The 22,941-nt window shown below is 36.2% G+C and overlaps 1 protein-coding gene across 1 annotated transcript in view; it reads right to left on the reverse strand.

The window, feature by feature from the left end:
* MDN1 (midasin AAA ATPase 1) overlaps nt 1–22,941 on the reverse strand; it is a 173,275-nt gene that overhangs the window by 102,328 nt on the left and 48,006 nt on the right. The window contains exons 16-29 of the mRNA XM_044000235.1: nt 21,009–21,220; nt 19,461–19,564; nt 17,819–17,963; nt 16,595–16,691; nt 13,536–13,649; nt 11,327–11,474; nt 10,093–10,203; nt 7,271–7,422; nt 4,722–4,900; nt 3,762–3,970; nt 3,407–3,553; nt 1,117–1,258; nt 341–475; nt 116–254 (exon numbers count right to left, since the gene is read on the reverse strand). Of these exons, the coding sequence (XP_043856170.1) occupies nt 116–254; nt 341–475; nt 1,117–1,258; nt 3,407–3,553; nt 3,762–3,970; nt 4,722–4,900; nt 7,271–7,422; nt 10,093–10,203; nt 11,327–11,474; nt 13,536–13,649; nt 16,595–16,691; nt 17,819–17,963; nt 19,461–19,564; nt 21,009–21,220 (2,034 nt within the window). The remainder of the gene's footprint in view (nt 1–115; nt 255–340; nt 476–1,116; nt 1,259–3,406; nt 3,554–3,761; nt 3,971–4,721; nt 4,901–7,270; nt 7,423–10,092; nt 10,204–11,326; nt 11,475–13,535; nt 13,650–16,594; nt 16,692–17,818; nt 17,964–19,460; nt 19,565–21,008; nt 21,221–22,941) is intronic.

The following is a 22,941-nucleotide window of genomic DNA, read 5'->3' on the forward strand; positions in this document are numbered from 1 at the left end:
GACTTTCAAATTAATAAGATCTAAGTACCCAGAACTCTGCAGAAGTAATCCAATGACATGCCATTACAGTCTCAAACCCTGCAGTATCTGTTTGCAAAGAATCATAGACTTTTACCCAGTATCTCCCACCAATAGGACAGGTTCTCCAAACTCTAATGCCCGTCCTGCCAGAACAGTCAGCCTCCGCATGTCTTCAGTCCACACAATGTGACTGAACTTGGATTTCAATGTGGATAACTGAGCAGGAAATTTGCCTATGAAATAAAAAACGGATTAATTTAGGGCAGGTTTGTTTCTTGGCAATGCAAGATATGTTCTCTAGTGTTACCTCTCAACTTACCCAACAATTTCTGGACACTTTCTTCTGAGAAAAGGGACTGTGGACAACACTTCTTTTTGAAATGTTTGTCTAGCACTTCCTGTATAACATTTACTTCCTCTTGCTTCCTAACTCGGCCTGCCAAAAGCATAAAACCTGGAAATAAAGCCAGAGGAAATAAAGTAAGCAAATGTTTCATTCTCCTAACTTTACACCTTACACTCAAGTTTCACACAATCATAGCTTAAGAGATGAACTATAAGCACCAAATACAATCTGATCATTTTACTAATAAGGAAACACAACTTAAAAACTGTGAGACCCTGGGTGACTCCCTTAGATCTTCAGTGGAATTCAACTGTGGGTCTTCTTGACTCCTTTTCAAAATGCAGATTATTTCAAAATGTAGATTAAATCCAAAATATAACATCAATATTAATGTACTGACATACTATAATGCAATTAACACCCACAGGGATGAAGGATAGAGATCTGAAAGGACTCTTATAAAATAATGCAAAGAAAAAAAATAAAACCCAAGGAATTAAGTGCATAATAATGACTACTATATTAAGAGGAAAAGTGAATGAGAATGAATAAAGAATTAATTCTCATGAGGACTTATGAGGGAGTTACTGAAAAAATTGTTATATATACTATGCATTTAAATTAATATGAATATGAAGTTACTTAGCAATGTTAACTGATTCTATTTATGCATTATGTTGTTTTATTTTTTAAAAAGTGATTCAACATCTACCCAACTTTGCAAATTTAAAAAGATAACAAAAGTATACCATCATTTGCTAAATGCTGAAGCCAGTCATACTCCTTCTCTGTCTGTTCAACTGATTTGTACCGTTCAGCCCATCGGAAAAGATCCCGAAGAGTGATAAACCCTTGCTTTCCAGCAAACAAGGAAGAACCTCTACGATAGGACTAGCAAAGTAATCAAATGAAGAAAAGTATTAAATACCAAATTCACAAAACTACATACATATCATTTTTAAGATCAACAGGTAAAAATTCCCCTAAAATCAGCAAAACTTATTTTTTTAAATAATAAACATTTTTATTTATGGTTTGGATTCCAAATTTTATCCCTCCTTTCCTCCCTTCCCTCCTCCCTCCCTGATGCAATAAGCAATCAGACATAGGTTATACGTGTGTAATTATGTAAAATATTACCCTATTAGGCGTTTTATATAAGAAAACTTAAAGAAAAATCAAGGGGCAGCTAGGTGGCGCAGTGGATAGAGCACTGGCCCTGGATACAGCTTCAGACACTTGCCACTTACTAGCTGTGAACCTGGGCAAGTCACTTAACCCCAACTGCCTCACCACCCCCCCCCCCAAAAAAAGAAAGAAAAATCAAAGAAAGTAAAAAATAGCATGCTTCAGTCTGTGTTAAATCAATATCAGTTCTTTCTTTGGAGGTGGATAGCATGTCTCATCATCAGTTCTTTAGGATTGTCTTGGATCGCTGTATTGCTCAGAATAGTTAAGTCATTCACAATTCTTCAATAAGCAATATTGCTGTCACTGTGCACAATGTTCTCCTGGCTTTGTTTATGCAAAAACTTTTTAATTTTACACTTTGTTTTGTTTTCTACATCTTCTTTAGTCCTAAATTCTTTCTCTATCCATAAATCTGATAGATAAGCTATTCCATGCTCTCTTAATGTGCTTATGATATCACTTTTTATGTGTAAATCATGTACCTAGTTTGACCTTATTTTAGTTTACAGTGTGAGATGTTGGTCTATACCTAGTTTCTGCAATACTGTTTTCCAGCTTTCCCAGCAGTTTTTGTCAAATAATGAGTTTTTGTTCCAAAAACTTATATCATTAGGTTTATCATAGACTACATTACTATAGTCATTTACTATGGTGTATTTTATATTCTATTCAACTGATTTGCCTATTTCTTAGATAATATCAAATTGTTTTGATAATTACCCACTTGATAATACAGTTTGAAATTTAGTACTAATCTGCAAAACTTTTAACAAAAATGCATTCCATTAAGCAAAGCTGAATGACAAACCAGAAAATGGTCCTTCATTTTTGACCAATCCATATCAGAGGTTAATCAAACAATACTGAGAATTATGGAATCACAGTGATAATTATCAGAAAGTTTTCTGAAAAGATACTCTAATGGGAATATATATTTTTTAACATACAGAAGTATACCAATAAATTCAAGAACCAAAGAGCAAAAATCGTTAGAACTCCAGGAAAACTAACAACTTTCAATGTCTTCCTCGAAGTGCTTCTGACTTCAACACCACAACTCAGCTACAGTCTTACCTAGAGTCTCCCTCAGCACCTGGCGACTCCTCACCCTGGGACATGCATTAGCCCCTTTGGCCTTTCTACTCTGGAACATCCCTGTGCTATGCCAGGCCCCTTCTCCTATATGTGATTTTCTCTTGGAGCTTCTTCCATTTTGGAGAGGGGTCAACCCTCCTGACTGTGCTTCTGACTTTCCAGACTTTATAACCCCATGTTCCCTCTTGCTCCTTTCTCCTTCTCCTCCCTTTTAAGATCCCTTTTATAACATAAACATGAAAACAGGGTCTACTCAGGACAGTAACTTTCTTTTTTTACTATCTGTTAAAACCAATCATTTAGCACAATACCTGGCATATAGTAAGCACTTAATAAATACTTATTGCCCTGTCTAACAAATCATTACTTTTATCCAATCTGAAATACATTCTGATGTGAAACTCAGGCAAATCTGACCAAGATTTTCCAAAACAAACCTTACAATATATTACAAATAGTCATTTCCCTGCTCTCCATAGAGAAGTAGGCGATTGTGGGGAATGAATATTGCAAATTTCATTGGATCACATATTTAAAGATCCATGAAACCTTAGAGGTCATCTAGTCCAACATTTTCATTTTAAACATGAGAAAACTGAGGCCCAGAGAGATTAATGACTTCCCCAGGGTTACACAGGTAATAAATTTAAGGACTGGGACCTAAACCAAGGATTAATAGAGGGAAATTCAAGAGTTCATTGAGAGATGACTATGGCATAAAAATAAATTTTAAAAAAAATTTAAGTTCAATACCTGTAGATCCTGCATGACCTTAACCAACTTAATGCAATAAGAAGGTGGCAAACTGCAGCGTTTATGCAATATTGTTTCCAGCTCACTGCTAGGCAACTCATCAAAATGCAACTCCACAAAACGATTTCGGAATGCTCGGGAGAGCACCTAGAAGATACAGAGAGCAGCATGAAAAAAAAGTTAATTTTTGCCCATGTAATCTAAGCAACAGCCCACTAATGACAAGGACAAGAAGAATGAGGACCAAAAAACCTCCTATTCTTTAGAGTTAAAAAAGAAAACAATTTAACCTGGAAAGAGAATAATCACGGAATGAAATCATTACCAGCAACCATAAAGAATGATCTTTACAAACCTTTCGGCCCCCATAGAGGCCAGGAGGGTTCTGGGTTGCAAAAAGCATGAAGCGAGGATGTGCTTTGACAACTTCTTGAGTCTCTGTTATGAGCAATTCCCGGTTATCATCTAGAAGCCTGTTCAATGCCTCTAGCACGTCTGTAGGAGCCAAATTCAATTCATCTAAAATAATCCAGTAGCCTTTTTTCATAGCATCAATAAGGACACCTTAGAAGGAAAAAAGATGGGAACAATCATTTTAAAGATTTTTCTCATTATTTTAACATTAAACTGGTCACAAAAAAAGGTTATAGTAGACAATTACTAATTTGATACACTATTAGTTCTAAAATTAAGCCTTCCTTGAGGAGAGCTTTATTATAAAGAGACAGCACAGTCATTTGACAAACCGGGAAATGGTTTCTATTATGCTAAAAGAATAGTTTGTTCTCTTTTCATTGGAGTAAACTATGTATAAAAATGCTTTATCCTTAACATTTCTTAAGCTTCTCATCTTAATTCATTTAAATCATTTTGTTGTATGAACTTTCTCCCCCTTCCCCTACCCAGTTCTGGGAATAAGAGGGCCAAACACAATCCTTTTGAACTTAAATTGTCCAGTTGCACTGATACAGTCCAGAACCCTATACCACAGCAATGATTAATAGGATTCAATGGGATGTAAACACCTTGAGGACAAGCCCGTTTTTGCTTTTAATTATATCCCCAATGTTTAATAAAATGCTTGCCATATAGAGGGTACTTAATAAACACTTGTTGAATTAGAAAAAGAATGGGTCCTAGACCTCTATCTATGATCCCCTTAAAATTCAGGGACAGGTACTTTAAAAAGAAGATGCTTATAAATGTTTATATACAGAAATTACCACATTACCTTCACTCCAGCTCAAGGAGTTAAAGACGTTACTGAATCATGTAACTGAAGACCTAAACACATTAGGTAGATTGTCAACCCTACCTTCTTTAAATACCAACTTCCCCGAGGTATCTGATGTATAGCAACCAATATACTCCTGAATATCAGTATGCTCATGGTTGTTGATCCGCACACAGTGATTCCCACTTGCGGCAGCCAGCCAGCGAATTAGGCTAGTTTTACCAACAGATGTCTCTCCCTGAATCAGCACTGGGTAGGTTCTTTAAAAGAAGAATCATTAAAAAAAGAAAAAGAAAATAGGCTTATTTAGATTACTTAAAATATACATACATATGTATACATATATATTTTCTAAAGGGGATAAATTTATAACTACAAATGTGAATGGAAAAAAAATGGGGGGGAGGGGAGGAATTATATATAAATATATATATGTATATGCATATGTATATATACCCTACATACCACAATAACCATGTCTTTATTTTATAATACTAATAATGGCAATCAAGCTTGATATAGACAGGGGACAAAATAGAGCAAATAAACTTAGCATATTTTGCTAAAGTTCAATTTAATTTAAAGTTTAATCACAATTCAAACACTTCAAAAAAGCAGCCATTCATTAACATGGGGTGCCCCTTTTCCCCTGACACAGAGCCAACTCTTCTATAGCTTGGTAGGTTGTTCCCTGAGTTGCTGTGGCCCTAGCAATCATCACAAAATAGAGTGAAAAAAGCAGTAGAGTTAAGAGTTTCTGGAATCAAATCTCAAGTCTGAGCCTTCCTGCCTCTGTGACCCTGGGGAAGTCACTTAATTGACCTGATCTTCTCTTTCTTCATCTATAAAACTAGATGACGTTGAATATGTCTTACAGCTCTAACTCTGACTCAATACTGAGTAATGAGCCTCTCCAAGTTTAGTTAGGTTTGGTCCTCAGATAATTGTGTTTTCCCTCTTGTAGGACCTATCATAGACTTGTGCTCTTACTAGCAGAAATTTAAAAAACCCGGAACCAACTCCATGTACATCACAATGAGACACTGGAAGAAGACTTTGGTAGAAGTCACACGGGGCTCCATTTTTCTCTACTTTCTTAGTAAAAATTCAAACAGCCTGAATTTAGGTGTTTCATTTACAATTTTATTGAATACCACATGCAAAAAAATATAGAAGCTCTTTTTGTGGTAACAAAGAAATGGAATGGATGCCCCTGAACTGTGAAATGATTGAATAAATTATGGTATATGGATGTTTTGTAATACTTTTGTGCATTAAGAAATGATGAAGGGGGGCAGCTAGGTGGCACAGTGGATAGAGCACCGGCCCTGGAGTCAGGAGTACCTGAGTTCAAATCTGGCCTCAGACACTTAATACTTACTAGCTGTGTGACCCTGGGCAAGTTACTTAACCCCAATTGCCTCACTAAAATTAAAAAAAAAAAAAGAAATGATGAAGGGGATGGTTTCAGAAAAACTTGAGAAGACTTATATGAATTGATGCAAAGTGAAGTGAACAGAACCAAAAGAACAATCTATACAGTAATACCAATATTATAAAAATGACCAGCTGTAATCAACTCACTTAATAACTCTGGTCAATACTATGATCCACCAAAAATCCAAAGGACTCATGATGTAAAATTTTATCCACCACCAGAGAGAGAACTGGAGGACCCAGAGTTCAAACTGAAGAATATTTCTTCCCTTATTTTTTCTTGCCCCCCTTTTTTGGGGGGTAAGAGGGGAATGAAGGAGAATATGGCTAATGAAGAAATATGTTTTGCATAATTTCATATATAAAGAGTATCGTATTTCTTGCCTTCTCAATCGGTAAGGAATGGATGAGGGAGAGAATCTGGAACTGAAAATAAATTTTTTAAAAAGTTTTATTGCATGTCGTCCTTTTCTGTTAAATGTTAAGTTTATGATAAAAACAAAAAAATACTTTATTCCAGAGAAGGAAAACCAAAATATGAAATTACTGTATGAATTTCTTCATCTATAAAATGTAGAGCTTGATCTACATGATTTCTAAGGTTCCATTCTAACTCAAAGATTCTAAAACAAATCTTTTAGAAGCATAGTTCACTTTAAAATACAAGTATACCGGGGCAGCTAGGTGGTTCAGTGAATAAAGCACCAGCCCTGGATTCTGGAGGACCTGAGTTCAAATATGGCCTCAGGCAATTGACACTTACTAGCTATGTGACCCTGGACAAGCCACTTAACCTTCATTGTCCCACCAATGAAATAAAATAAATAAAATTAAATAAAATTAAAATTAAAAAATATTTTTAAAGCACCTGAGTACATTGGGCAAATGAGGGTACTTTATTCATTTAGCACTTCAGCATAAAATTAGCACTTTGAAAGACTAGGTCTGTAGGTTGGGTGGGTTTCTTCTTGTTTTATTCTGTTATACAGGATGGATCTGTGCTGGGTCAGACATAAGAATGGGGGGGGAGACTCGGTAGAAGAACATAGTGGGAAGAGTACATGATGTAAAAAAAATACTTTAAGAAATTATCATTAAAAGTATATGAAATCTTGTGTTCCTCAAATTGTCAAACTATACAGCTAATGAAGCAGCATATGAGAAAGAAGGGGAAAAAAAAACCACCACCATACCCTGCAGAGACGACTCTGACAATATCTCTCAGGTTAAGTTTAACAGACGGAGTGAGTATGTATGTTTCATCTATCGTGGGCTCCTTATCTCCCACTGAAATCCAGTATCCTTCAATCTGGATAAGCCGACCTCCCTTGGGTTCAGGAATGGGCTGAAAGATATACATTACAATAATAACACACAATCTGAAACTGATTCTTATGTTCTTTCAAATAAGAACAGATCAAGATAGGAAAAGAAAAGAAAGAAAACTTCTCTAGAAGACCAGTTCCTTCTGGTATTTTCAACAGTGAAATGTACCAGCTGAATTTCTTCCACATAAGAAGTGATAAAAACAGCTTACGGAATGAAAGAATTCAAGCATTAAATCTTAAATTTTGAAAATATAGTTTCACCCAAAGCAGTTTCACAAGGATATTATTTGAATATATTTTCCTCTCCTCCCTAACAAAAATCTCCCAAAATATGCAATTATTATCAACCAGTGTCTTATAAAATAGACCAATACTATATTGGAGAGGGGATTTTGTATCATGATCTGAATCTCCAAAATTCTCTGAGAGGCATATAAAAAAGCTCTATGAGGGGCATTTAAGACTGATGCCAAGAAAAATATTCCAATACTGATAGAGGCAGAGGTATTTTGGTAGATATCCAATAACTAGATTTCTGAAGAAAAAATATATGGGGCATCTAGGTGGCACAGTGGATGAAGCACCAGCCCTGGATTCAGGAGGACCTGAGTTCAAATCATGCCTCAGACATTTGACACTAGCTGTGTGACCCTAGGCAAGTCACTTAACCCTCACTGCCCCACCAAAAAAAAAAAAAGAAGAAGAAGAAAAAGAAAATATATGCATGACATACTTTTAAATTTAATCTGCATTATTAACATGCTCTACATCACTTTCTTAAGTCTAGATAATAAACATTTACCATCAGCCGTTCTGCCGGGTTTACTGCCCCTACTTCTCCCTCCTAGGATAAGCTCATCATCATTTTAAATATTCTTTCAGCTTTGTTACTCATACACCATCAATACCCTCTGTTGTCTCTATACCTGTTTGGAGGACAGGAGGGTAGAGCAAAAAACCCCTCCTAGAGCCTCCCTCTATAGAGGCTTCAAAACCCTAACTATGTCTTCATTTGCCATCTGTGGCTCTTTTTGGTTTGAACTCCATATTCTTCTTCATCAGACTGTAAGCTAAGGACAGGGATTGTCTTTCTTATTTATATCCCTAACACTTAGCACAGGGTCTGGCATGTAGTAGATGTGTGGGTAGCTAGGTGGCACAATGGATAGATAGAGTGCCAGGCCTAAATTTGGGAAGCCTCATCTTCCTGAGTTCAAATCTGCCTCAGACACTTACTAGCTGTGTGACCCTAGGCAAATCATTTAACTCTGTTAGCCTAAGTTCCTGGTCTGTAAAATGAAATGAAGAAGAAAATGGCAAAATACTCCAGTACCGTTGCTAATAAGCCCCCACATGTACTCAGGAAGAGTCAGACACTATTGAAATGACTGAAACAACTCAACAATAACAACTAGCACACAATAGGTGCTTGATAAATGTTTACAGTAGTGTATCATCAAAACAATAAATCAAGTCTTTATTTGCAGAGTTTGCCAATGAAAAAAATTAACAATATACTCAAATTCCAGGTGGCTTCCCCACATTGCCAGATATAAGATACTATATTTTACGAGATTCTCACTGGGGCAGAGTGAGAACAAAGGTTACAGAGATTATTTGTTCTCAGACACTCAAGATTCCAGGCCCAGGGACTGTTGGCTACAGCACGTCTGGTCTTTTTAGACCAGTAAGAGGGAATTCAATCTATCAGCACAAAACAGTCTGCTCTGCAGCTTTAGAGTTTGGGAGAGATTCCTAGCATTAACTGCCCCAGGTCACCCAGTCAGCAGATGCCACAAGAGAGCACAGCTCTTTCGAAGTCCAAGGCCAGCTCACTATTCATTGCACCAAGCAGTCACCTCAGCTCAATTCAATACTCAAGAATGACAGAGGATGAAGAACAGCCTTTTAATTAACCATCGCAAACCACAAAAAATAGTCACTAAATTATAGAAAATGTTTTTTTAATGAGATTTCATCAATAACTGAGAGAATAAACCTAATAATCCTGCCTTTCAAACTTACAAAGACTCCATTGTTCCAGTAACTGGAATATTCATTAACCAGTAATTCAATTTATGAATTTGTACTAAGCACCTATTATGTGCTTAGGGTCAGTCACATAGAGCAATGAAGACAATTTCAATCAGTAAGACCTGCATTCAAGAGCCTCCTCTAACATACTGGCTCTGTGGTCTTGGGGAAATAAATCACAATCTATCAGCTTGCCAGGAAGCTTTCTAAGACTAGAAATTGTGAATAGATGCCAATCAGCACTGTTGGTAGGAGCTTCCACATTAAAAGGAGTTCCCTGTACCAATGAAATCTCATTCCTGAGTCCTTCCCTTCCTCCCACCAAAAATATAAAAATCATGGTAGCAGACTGAGGGGAGGGTCAGGGTAGATGTAGAGAGACACCAAGATTTACAAAACAAAACACTATTTCTATCCTTAAAGAGCATACATACTACAAGGCTGTCAGTGCCCAGTTTTATTCAGCATCTCTCAATTTTACACTTAATGTAGATTCTTACATATAGCACAATGCTTGGCATACAGTAGATACATCAATGAGCAAACAAGATTCAAGATTTTAACATGGCCTTTCATTTGTCCCACTTATCCACACAAAGTTCATTTGAACCTCTGATATAAAAAAATTCTAATATTAGTCAAAATGATCATACCTGTTTAAGGAGACTCTTGATGTTGCTGGATATAACATGTTGACAAATGAGTTTCTGAACTAAAGGGTGTGATGCCCTGTCAAGTTGAGTAAGGAAACCCAAGCAAAAGCCCTTAAAAAAAAGAAAAAGAAAATCGATTTTGACTTTGGAAATACTATTACAAAATAGTAATGACTATTTGGTAGTTACAGGCCCTTTACCTTTAGGTAACAGGCAATCAAAATTCAAAGCAAACGCTTGCTACAAAGCTTGGCATTACAGCAAAAAGGGTATGGGCAGACTAGTCATTGCCAACCTGAAGAACTATGCCTGTTACCAAAGGCAGCCCACTACTTAAGTTTCAATGAGAACAATGAGAGTGCTTGTATAACATGCTTCAGTAAACTCGCTGTCATCAATTATGCTTTATTGTTTTATCTGTTCCTTCAGAGTTAGCTACATTTTATGCTTTTAAAATCTCCCATATTTGTATACTTTCTCTTATCTTATCTACCTTAGATAATACCCTCACCATTTTCTCAGATCAGGGAAGAACTTGACAAGAACACCTGTTAACATTTCTTTGGTTCATTTCTTCCCTTGTGTACATGATAAACAAAGAAGTACCATGACTAAGCAAGAAAATAAGTCAGACTGAATCAATGACTAAGCACATAAAATTCTGTCTTTTTACTCAAGTTGCAAAGCCCACACTGCTTCTATATAAAAATTTAAAATGTAAGGTGGTGTAAAATGGCCAAGAGGAAATTTACAGTTAGTTTCTTAAATCAGGGGCATTCTAGGAAACTTGGACTAAATGAAAAATATAGGGAAATTACAAAAATTACAAAATTACAAAAAAAATTACAAAAATTAAAAAAAAAAAAATTTTTTAATCTCCTCTCTAGAAACAATCCAAGGCACAGAAAAAATCAGAATACATAATCAATGATGCTATCTATATAGAAGATAACCAACAAAATCAAATAGTGTGTACAGAAGATCTAAAGGGACCCAAGCAAATAAAATATCTTCATAACGTTTATACACAAACATTTTTTAAGACTATAATTAGTTTAGAGGTCATGTTTTTACATATGGATTTGATGTTCTTTTTAGGTGAATAACTGCAGTGTTGCATTATTTAGCTTACAAGTTTAAAAAATACAAACACTCTTCCTACTTAACTCCCTAAATGATTTTCACAACTACTTCTCCGCCACAAAAACAGGAAATAGGTAAAGGGCAATCTCACCTCATAGAGGGAACGCTGGATGTTATGACAAGGATTGGAAGCAGCAAATCGCAGTGCTCTGCAGAGAGTGCGAAGGCTGTAATGGGGTCTGTGGCCTGTCCCATCCACCAATCTGTTCACAGACTCCTTTCGCACAGCTATGTAGAAGCTACGAAGAAGGGTTAAATAAGTGGTTATTATTGTGCCAGTCCTTCAATTTCTAAACAAAAAGCTATTCTGCTGACATACTCCACTGTCCATATATTCTACTGTCTACTTAAATACAATTTCCACTTAGGGCACGGACCACTACATCTGCTGGCCATTAAAATCTATAAACTTCCTCCATAGAAACGATAGCATTCACTGATACAGAGTCCAACCTACTGGGCAAATGGCACCAAATAAGAAAAGCCAGAATAGAATACCAAAGCCAAATATAACGTTTTCAATTTTAAATAAATACAAATTTACTGTGTTGAACAGTTATACATACTTCTCCTGGAAACCAAGCAGTATAACAAAGGTGGCATAAGAAGCGATAAGAAGAAATCAAAGTATAATGTGTTGTATAAGAGATCCTACCTAATGATCAAATGAGGGAGCTCAGCCCCTTCTGAGATGAGAAGAGAGGGATATTAGAGGCAAAAAAATGCAAAAAATGCTACAATTAAATCTCAGAGTCATGCTTTAGCTACTAAGTATCCAAAGCAGGATTTGAAGTTCCTGATTACAAGTACCTATTATCCAATACCATTTCATGGTAAACCATTTAAATTCACTACAAAAATAGTAAAACATTTCTTTTAAATACCACAACTCTAGTTCTTAGTACTATTACTATTACTGCTACTACTGCCACCACCCTGGAATTTTTATCTAATCTTTTAACAGATATGAGGCTATATAACCTATATCAGATTACTTGCTGTCTTGCAGTGGGCGGGGAGGGAGAAAAATTTGAAACTAGAAATCTTATAAAAACAAACGTTGAAAACTATCTCTAAATGTAACTGGAAAATAATAAAATATTTATATAGAAAAAAAGAGAGAGAGAGAGATGAGGCAAGGAAATTTAAAAGACTTCATGTCCGAGCGCTAGTCAGTAATAGCCAACGACAGGACCCAGACTTCATAATTACAAGTACTATACTCATACCACAAAACACATACGATTCAGCAAACACATATTAAGTTCTTACTATGCACAAGGTGTGAGAGGCAGAATGTAGTACAGGGACTGAAAACTAGCTTTGGAATCAGAAAGATATGATTTCAAGTCCCACCTCTGAAACACACTGGCTATGGGATCCTAGGCAAGTCACTCAACATCTCAGTGCCTTGGTCAATCAAACTATAAATTATTGAGCAGGTGCCAAATTTGCATAGGTAGAAGTAATTTCCTCACTGGGAATTCCTCTATACCAATGAAATCATAGGTCTGATTAAAAAAAAGAATTAAATTATAAAGCACCATGCTAGGTACTAAATGCTGGACACAAAAATGAAATAAACACCCTGCCCTCCAGAAGCATATATATCAACAGGGGAGAGAGAAAAGAAGAAATAGTTCCAATTCAGTGAGAAATGCTAACTGGCGAGAATCAGAGAAAATTTATATACATATGTATACATACACCTACACCCACAAACCCAAAATTTGGGGGTGGGGGAAGATATCATTAAATTACTGACAGGAGGCAGCTAGGTGGCATAGTGGATAAAACACTGGCATTGGATTCAGGAGGACCTGAGTTCAAATCTGACCTCAGACACTTGACATGTACCAGCTATGTGACCTTGGGGAAGTCACTTAATCCTCACTGCCCCACAAAAATTTAAAAAACAAAAAACAAAACAAACAACAACAAAAAAATACTGATAGCACAATTATGTGGTCCTCTGAAAATACCCTCCAGTCAATTCTTAAAATATGCCCCTATAATGTATTCAATTCCATTAGTCAAACTGTAAACAAAAAGGCCAAAATTATAAAATTTGGATAGATCTAGACTCAAACCTTAATTACAATTAATAATTGTTTATGCATACCCATGAACATGTGCATACTGCCTTACAAAAATCCCAAGTACTTTACAAAAGGTTAAAATGTTCTAAATTAAAAATTAGTAGTCTGCAATAATCTTCTGAGATCAAGAGTCAAATATACTGTATGATGAGCATGTAATTTTCTTTTAGAAAAAGTGTTTCTGGCCATACTAGAACCTACTTGATAATTCCTTGAACTATGTTTTTGTTTACATTCAGTCCTTTCAGATAATCCACAATAAGAATTTGTAAATCTTCTTTACTCTCCAGTTCTTCCACATAAAGTTCAGTCAACCTAGAAAACAAATTAAATATTCATTTAGAATAAAGCTTGTTATTTTCTGAGATAAGACTTTTCTAAAATTTTGTTTAGTAAAATCTATTTGCTACTAAAAGGGAAGAAATAACTAATTTTTCAAGGAAAAAAAAAAAGATTTTTCATCCATTTTCTTAAACACAGAAAATATACTATATCTTAAATTGAATAGCAGCTATACTTCCTTCCAAAATGTGACTTAGCATATAATTGCAATTATTTTTTAGCCTGTGAGAATATTTTTTCCCATTCAGATAGCGGGTTTTAGACATGAAAATTATATGAACCCAGGGAGTATAAATACTACTAAGCAAAATTATTTTTTAAAAATTAAAAAATTTGAGGCAGCTAGGTGGCGCAGTGGATAGAGCACCAGCCCTGGATTCAGGAGGACCTGAGTTCAAATTCGGCGTCAGACACTTAACACTTACTAGTTGTGTGACCCTGGGCAAGTCACTTAACCCCAACTACCTAACAAAAAAAAAAAGAAAAAGAAAAAGAAAGAAAAATTAAAACATTTTATTTTATCTCCAAATCCAGGAAAAAAAAAAAAAAGAACGGTGGAGTATAGATGCTGAATGAACCATACTATTTCTTTTGTTTTTGGTGCTGATGTTTTTCTATTTTGAGGTTTTTTGTCATTGCTCTGATTTTTCTCTTATAACATGACTAATGCAGAAAAAAAAAATTATTTTTTTCAGTCCATAAAAATCCATTCTCAACTCCCACTTATTTTTATAAATCTAAATCAGTTTATGTTAGAGACGTTTATAAAAGAAACGTACTACAAAGATTCCCCAGCCACCCCCATTTACCAGCTTTTCTTCTCATTTTGGTTGCATTAGTTTTGTTTTTACAAAACAAATTTGATCTTAACCCCAAAGGTCAGGACCATCATTTCAAAAATTTCCCCTTGACTCTCAGGAATATGACAATTATCAAAGCTTTCCCCACCCCAGGCCAAAAGGGAACTTTCCTGTTATCAAGTGGACACCCCATCTATCATCTATAAAAGCTTTTGCCTTTTTTCTGTTCTGGGAGAAGAATGTTTCTGAGCCTTCTTCCCCAGGGGTGAAATCTTTGACTTATGCCTCAGTCACTTTCTCTAGCACCAAATAAAAAACCATTTTAATTCTTTAAAAAATAACCTTAGGGGGCAGCTAGGTGGCACAGTGGATAAAGCACTGGCCCTGGATTCAGGAGTACCTGAGTTCAAATCCAGCCTCAGACACTTGACACTTACTAGCTGTGTGACCCTGGGCAAGTCACTTAACCCTCATTGCCCCGCAAAAATAACAAAAAAAATAAAAAAATAAAAAACCCTTAATCTTATACAATTAAAACTGAGCACTTTACCATCATTGATCCTGCCTATCTTGTTTGTCATGAACTCTTCCTTTATCCATAGATCTGAAAGGTAATTTCTTCCTTGTTCCACAAATCTATTTATGATGTCACCCTTTATGTCTAAGTTATGTAACCATTTGGAGTTTATCTTGGAACAGGATGTGAGATGTTGGTCTATACCTAGCTTCTGCCAGAATGTTTTCTAGTTTTCCCAACAGTTTCTGTAGAATAGTGAGTTTTTACCACAATAATGGAAATCTCTGGGTTATCAAATATGAGGCTACTATGTTTGAGTGTGTATGTTTTGGACCTAACCTGTTTCAATGATCAACCTATTTCTAAGCCAATACCCATTTGTTTTGACTATTACTGCTTTGCAGTCTTGTTCTAAGATTTGGAACTACTAGGTCTCTTTCTTTAATGAACAAGATGCTAATAATTGCACCAATTAAATAGAACTAATAGTCATCCAAAACAATAAAATGTTTTGAAATTTATTTCTAAGTCATGCCTTGCAAAAAAAAGTTTGCACATTGTTAACATTCTACTGGTAAACCCATGAGGACTTAGAAGGTCTCCTGTAGATAAATCAGCAGCCTAATTTACAGAGTATGGCCTATTATCAAAACCAAACGGGGGGGGGGGGGGGGGGGGGGGGGGGCGAGGCAGGCCAGCTAGATGGCACAGTGAATAGAACACCAGCCCTGGATTCAGGAGGACCTGAGTTCAAATCTGGCCTCAGACACTTAACACTTACTAGCTGTGAGACCCAAGGCAAGTCATTTAACCCCAATTGCCTCACAAAAAATAAAAACAACAACAACAACAAAAAAAAACCCCACCGAACAGGCTACTATCATCTCTTTCCCAAGCCCTACGTTGAGTGAGTCAGTCTTTAGGGGCAGGAAATATTAGATAAATCCCACAGAGCAAGGAAGAAGTCTCTATTTATTACTCTATTTCTCTAATCATAAAGACATCCAGAAGCTAACTAGCAGCAGCAGGACACAGAAGATGAGCAAAAGACAAAAATATACATGTGTGCATCTGCTTGAATCAAAGGAAATTTAACCTCCACGTTTTGAAATTTGAAAATTCTGAAATGTGTTTTAAAATTTCAAAGTGGGAGAAACATGATGATTTGCATCAAAGAAAGAGTAGCAAGTAATTTTTAAAAAATAAGTCTGGTTTACAAAAATCTTAAGTACTTTGCAAAAGGTTAAAGTATTCATAATTAAAAACTAGCTATTTCTGCAACAAGTTTTTCCTAGAAACAAAGGAAAAAGTTAAGTAAAAGCAATAAAGACAGTGACTACCGCCTGACAAAGTAGGCAACATTCTGCCTTTCACAGGACCACAGACTTAAGGCTAGAAGGGACCTTGGAAGCAGAGTACAGCCCCCTCATTTTATAGATGAGAAAACTGAGGCACAGCAAAGTCAAGTAACTTGCCCAAAGTCACAAAACTAGTTAAGGGTTTTAATGTGGGATCCAAAGCCAACAAAACCCAGAGTTTGGCTTCTGAAAAGCAGCTTGTTTCTAAAGTGTCCTCGGTAGCAGTCAGGCAATACAACTTACCTGTTTCTTATTCCCTGAGGCAGGTTTTTTTTCCCCACATCAGTAGCTGGATTCATGCAGGCAAACAGACGAAAGTCAGGATGTCGTGTGAGTGGTTCTGAGAGGGGAAAGGAAGCATCCATCAGTTCTCATGACAACTCTAAGCAGCTTGGTGTGAATTCTGATAGCCACTATACTATGTCAATGTCACCTGGTTCCAAGCATTTTCTAGTCCCACCTGAATGCTTCCTTACTTTCAGCCTGACCTTGCCTGGCCACAGTGAGATTCTTCTTCCTCTCACCTACCATGACAATTACTGTCCATATCCCTCATCTGGAATGCAATCAAATATGTGCCTTTGGTACCTCCAACCCAGTGCTCATAATTAATTATTAAAAGCACTGATTAAATTAATGTTATGGCTAATAACATTATTCATTCTTTTAGCATTTAGCTTTTCAGATGTCCACTTCTTATGTCCTCAAATAAGAAATGGGCCCTTTTGAGGGCAGGAATCCTATGTCAAGACTTTGATGTTTCTTATGTGATGAACAATCGGGATAGACTTGGCTCTTCTCAGCAGTGCAACAATCCAAAACAGTTTCAAAGAATTCATGATAGAAAATGTTCTCAACATCCACAAAAGAAGAACTGTGAATTATGAATGCAGATTGAACCATACTGCTTCTACTTTGTGGCTGTTTTTTTTTCCTTCTTTTCTGAGGTTTTTCCCTTGTGTTCTGATTCTTCTTTCACAAGATGACTAATGTAGAAATATGTTTAATGTGACTGTACATATACAACCTATATCAGACTGCTTTCCGTCTTGGGGAAGAGGGAGGGAAGGGAGAGTGGGAGAAAAAAATTTGGAACTAAAAATCCTGTGAAAACAAATGTTGAAAACTATCCTTATATATAACTGGAAAATAATAAAATACTTAAAAAAAAAGACTTTAATGTTTCTTCAACAAAGCATCACAGAAGCACAGGATGGAGAGCTGAAAAGTACCTTGGAGACAATATCCCTAATTTGAAGATGAGAAAATTTCAGTGCCAGAGAGGGAGAATGATTCCTTATTTACCACAGAGATGCTAGAGCAAAAATAGCTACATAAGAGGCAGTCAATAAAAATTCGTTTAATAAATGAAGCCTCATTTTGCATCTCTTACCATAAGAATCATTCTCTTAAAGTTACCAACAAGCCAAGCAGCAGTATATAAAGGCACTAGCAATAACATGTTACCTGTGTCTCCTCGATCCATCAAAACCAATGAGCCAGAACATCCTTCCAGTAAACCGCTCAGGCATTCTAATGTTTCTGGGGCTGCCAGGTTAATCTCATCCAGTAAAATCCATTCTCCTTTCTTTACTGCCTGTGCCAGGGTACCCTAAAATACAGAGACAGAAAAAGGTTAAAAGCCTATTGCAGGGGGCAGCTAGGTGGCGCAGTGGATAAAGCACCAGCTCTGGATTCAGGAGGACCTGAGTTCAAGTCCAACTTCAGACACTTGGCACTCACTAGCTGAGTGACCCTGGGCAAGTCACTTAACCCTCATTACCCTGCTGCCCCCTCCCCCCAAAAAAAGCCTATTGCAACTAGATAAGAAACACAGAACAACCAGCATCACTGCTCTCACTAACAAGTCTAGAGATATGAAACTCTACTATATTCTCCCTAATTTCCATTGCCTACCAGATGACCCACACACCTATATGCAGACAGGTGGCACAGTGTGGAGGGATGCTGGCCCTGGAGTCAGGAAGAGTTGAGTTCAAATCTGGCCTCAGATACTTAGCTTTATGACTATGGGCAAGTCACTTAACCTGTTTGCCTCACTATATAAATGCTAATGATGGTGATGATGACAACGGGCAGTCCAGCCTCTGCTAAAGAAATTATTAATGAGGGAGAACCCACTATCTACCAAAGCAATCAATTCTACTATCAAATAGCTTGAATTGTTAGTAAATTTTTCTTAACATCAAGTCTAAATTTGCTGTTTTGCAACTTCTACCCACTATTCCTATTTTGACCCTCTGGAAGCATATAAAGCACTTTTAATCCTTCTGAAGATACATGGTCACCTCCTCATCAACTCTGGTCATCTTCAGGCTAAAGATCCTCAGTTCTTTCAACCAGTTCTCAAATGGCATAAACTCAATGCCCTTCGTTATCTCTGTCGTTTTCCCCTGGAGATCAGGTAGCAAACAAGAGACCTCTCTTAGAGAAACGGATAAAGGGCAGAAATTAAGTTTAAACAAAGATTACTTCTAGTCCTACTTAGATCTGAACTGACTGGGCTATTGACCCATCTGAGAGAGGTCTCCCTTTCTGTATTCCCAGAAAGTACTGGGATGTAACTCTCTAGAGAAGATCAATATGATGTAGACAAAGAAAGGACGGAGTAGTGATTACTGTTTTGGAATGTTAACCCAAAACTGTATTTTAATCTATTATGATCTTTTCCTCATTCAAAGTTCCTATAAATGTTACCACAAATTGGCCTGGGTAGAATCATGTCTGAGGCCATCGGGGGACTAGGCCAATGTGAACAATTCTCTCTCTTGATAGGCTGGAAATGCTGAAATATTAGATTAATGTTAAAAATTAATATAATTATTTCAGGTAGACTTGTACAAAGTATAGTATTTATATTTATACTTCACCATTGTCTGTATTAATTTTCCCTCATTAAGTCTGTGACAGCAGTGATGCTCATGACTATTTTATAAGGTGGCCTTTCCTATTAAGGAAATTTGATAAAGTTTAACACATACCCACAACTCTCTCTGATTATTTCTATCATGCACTTAAGTGTGACCACAAAATCAGTTTAGGAGTCAAGCAATCATGCTGCAGTGATCTATAACCAAAAGTCAAATACCTCTACAAAGGCAAACAGGAGGGCATTTTCAGTCATTTTCATTTGTTGGTGAGCATGGTTGAGTTTCAGTCCAAATGCTTCCCACTTTTCTTTTAACAGTAACCCTAAGAAAAAAAGAGAAATTTGAAAATTAATCCACAACATGTGGCATTAAGGTATGATTTGGACACAAACATAAAGATGAGGGGGATCAAATTAGATGCTCTGTGGGTTTCCCCCCATTTTTAAATCTACAATCCAAGGATCCTATAAACATATACAATGAGCTTTAAAGATGACACTTTATTAGAATAACTTCCCAATTAACTCTGAGGTAAACCAGTTTTTTTCTGGGTGACAACACAATAGAAAAAGAAAATCAATCTAAAGGTCAACTTTCAGAATCTTTTTTTTTTTTTTTTGGTGAGGCAATTGGGGTTAAGTGACTTGCCCAGGATCACACAGCTAGAAAGTGTCAAGTGTCTGAGGCTGGATTTGAACTCAGGAACTTCTGAATCCAGAGCCAGTGCTCTATCCACTGCACCACCTAGCTGCCCCTTACATAATATTTTGTAAGCTGAGAGGCAGTATAGTATAGTAAACATAGGTGCAGGTATTGGATTCAGAAAAGTTAGCTGTTCAACCATCAGCACAATCAACTTTCACTGCCCAAGGCAATACTTTAGGTCTACAAATTACAGAGGACATGATGATCTGCATCAGTAGGGGTAGTTTCTAACACCAAGAGTTCCTTGAAATGATCAAATCATTAATCTGGACCAGTTTCCCTTCTACCACCACCACTTCCAAATGATATGGTATGCAATTTAGATTCCCCCTTCTTCCCCAAGAATTATAAAGAAGGAGCAGCTAGGTGGCTCAGTGGATAAAGCACCGGCCCTGGATTCAGAAGGACCTGAGTTCAAATCTGACCTCAGACACGTGACACTTACTAGCTGTGTGACCTTGGGCAAGTCACTTTACCCTCATTGCCCCATAAAATAAAATTAAATTTAATTAAATTTAAAAATGAATTAAAAAAAGAATTATAAAGAAGCAAGTAAAAAAAAAAGGCAGCAGCAGCAAGTACTACTTCCATTTTTGCTGTTAAGGAAAGACTCCAAAATTAGCCCACAGCTAGACTCTAGGTAGGCTGAAGAACACCCATTCCAAGATTCAGAAGGGAAAAGCACATCACACCTTCAAAAAATCACTGGCAAAGTTTTACACAGATCATGTTTGCTAGCATTCTTTAGTTTCTGAAAGCCATTCAAACAGTTATTTGGCAGGTTTATGAGTTCAGCCACCATTAACAATATTTGTTGCAAATAACTGTCCTCCATTCAAAAAATCTATGACTTTCATTTAATTGTCAATTTCAGTCACCAGAGGAGGTCCTATAGCACTGTTCTAGAAGAAAAAAATTTGCTGTAGAATTGTGCCAAGAAGTAGTAGTAACTCTGCAACTGATTTTATGTTCTGATAGTGCTACCTGAAAACTACATCTTTCTTTATATCACTTATTCCTTTTGCTTTATGTTCTCCCCATCCCTATAGCTGCTCTTTTACCTGTCTCATTGTTTTTTGTTTCCTTGCCGAGGGCTGACTTATGTACATGTTGCATTAGTTTGAGCAGGTCTCGCCAACGTTTCTGTCTATAGCAGGTCTGAATGTGCCCCAAAAATGTAAGATTCTGCTTCCTGGAAAATGTCTGGGTGAAGAGCTCCTCAAAACCTTCTCGTAAGGGCAGCCATATAAGCTTGTGGTCCACTGGTTTATAACTGAAAAAAAAAAAGGCAAAGATAGTAGAAAACTGAGTTCAGAGCAGAGAATAATTTAGAAATTAGGGTGTTGCCGAATAACACTTCATATTTAAAAACTAAATTATAGGAAAAAATTAATTACAGTAATATTTCTAAATTTCAAAGTATAATTCTCCTCCCTTCCATATAGATTAATTTATATTTCAAGACCGGATAAAAAAATTAAGTGGAAGTGACTGCTACTTGATGAAGTCATATAAAATGACTTGAGACATTACTGCTCATTATTTGCAGCAGAGAAAGACTAAAATGGAGACTGAATTATTTCAAACTAAAGGTAAGTAATAAATGGTCCAAATGTCTAACAATAGGGGAAACACAAAAAAAATAATTGTCACATAATGAAATATTATAAAGTTATCAAACACAGCAGTGACTACATTAACTCATAGAATATATGAATGAAATAAAATCAAGTGGGAAAAAAAAGGCACCTAAGAACTTAGGTCTTCTCCATTCACAAAATCCACTTTCAAAGGCCATCTATCATGTGGTAACTTCATATTAGATAGGGTTTATCTTCTATGTTTGATAAAAAGCTAAGAAATCAATGATATTTATATGCAGAACATGAAATAATTAAAAAGTTTGCCTGCAGGATATACATTTTAAGAGCAACATGGGACAAATCTGACAAAAACTTAGAAAATTCCACAAATACCCAGAGTAAGCACCTCTGTAACTGGATCATCCAACATCACAGACATTTAAGAAACAAAACTGTTAAGTGAGACCAACTTAAATGAATGACCTACTACAAATGACAAAAAAAGACAGAATTAAAGAAGAAATCCCAGAAACAAAGCATGAAAGAAACATCCTAGACATCAAAAGAACATAAAACAAATTTAACAGAATTTAAACAAAGGGACAGTGCTCCATCAAAGTAATGCCAATGGTAAGAGATAAAAGAAATAAAAAGCACCCCCAAAAAAAGATGTCTAAAAAAAGCAAAAATGCTAATTAATTTAAATAAGGTGCTTATTCCTTTAAAGTTTTTCTCTAAGTAACTATCTAATATTAATGGAATAAATCACAATATATTTAATTTTAAATTAAAGTATTTTATTATTTTCCAGTTAGCAATATATTTAATTTTAAAAGCCTAAACATCTTATCAGTTGGGTATTTTCTCAAAATAGAAAAAATTTTCTACTCATGAGCCTGACAAGCTTCCCCCCCTCCAAAAAAAAAAAGCAATAGGGAAGGTAGGAATGTAGTATTTCCATAGGACTAGTTTATAAGGTTCTTAAGGACCTTATAAGAAATAACACATACCACAACCAAAGTGAATCCAAGGGCAGGCAGCAATAAGCCTACTTCCTGCCTAAACCTCATTGTCTCTATCTCTCTATTACTTCATCTCTGTAATAATTATTATTTGTCTCTCTATTTTGATTTATATGGAATAAAAGGTTGTTTGGTTTCCATTTCGCACTGTCTGATCTTTGAATAGAGGCTATGATCACTTCTTAATGCACAGAGCATGCCCCTGTTCCAAACCAATGATGTTTTAGGATGGGATGATCTGTGTTTTGAGGATAGTCCTTTCAAGTTTTGCTTAGTGGTTCTATAAAGAACTGGAAATGTAACATTTAAAATGTTAAATTTGCATTCTATCTCACACCAAGCAACAGAACAGAGAATAAAAATTTTAAAAGTGTCTGGAAAATCCACTA

This window comes from Dromiciops gliroides, chromosome 4 (genome assembly GCF_019393635.1).
Source record: "Dromiciops gliroides isolate mDroGli1 chromosome 4, mDroGli1.pri, whole genome shotgun sequence".
Taxonomy (NCBI): domain Eukaryota; kingdom Metazoa; phylum Chordata; class Mammalia; order Microbiotheria; family Microbiotheriidae; genus Dromiciops; species Dromiciops gliroides.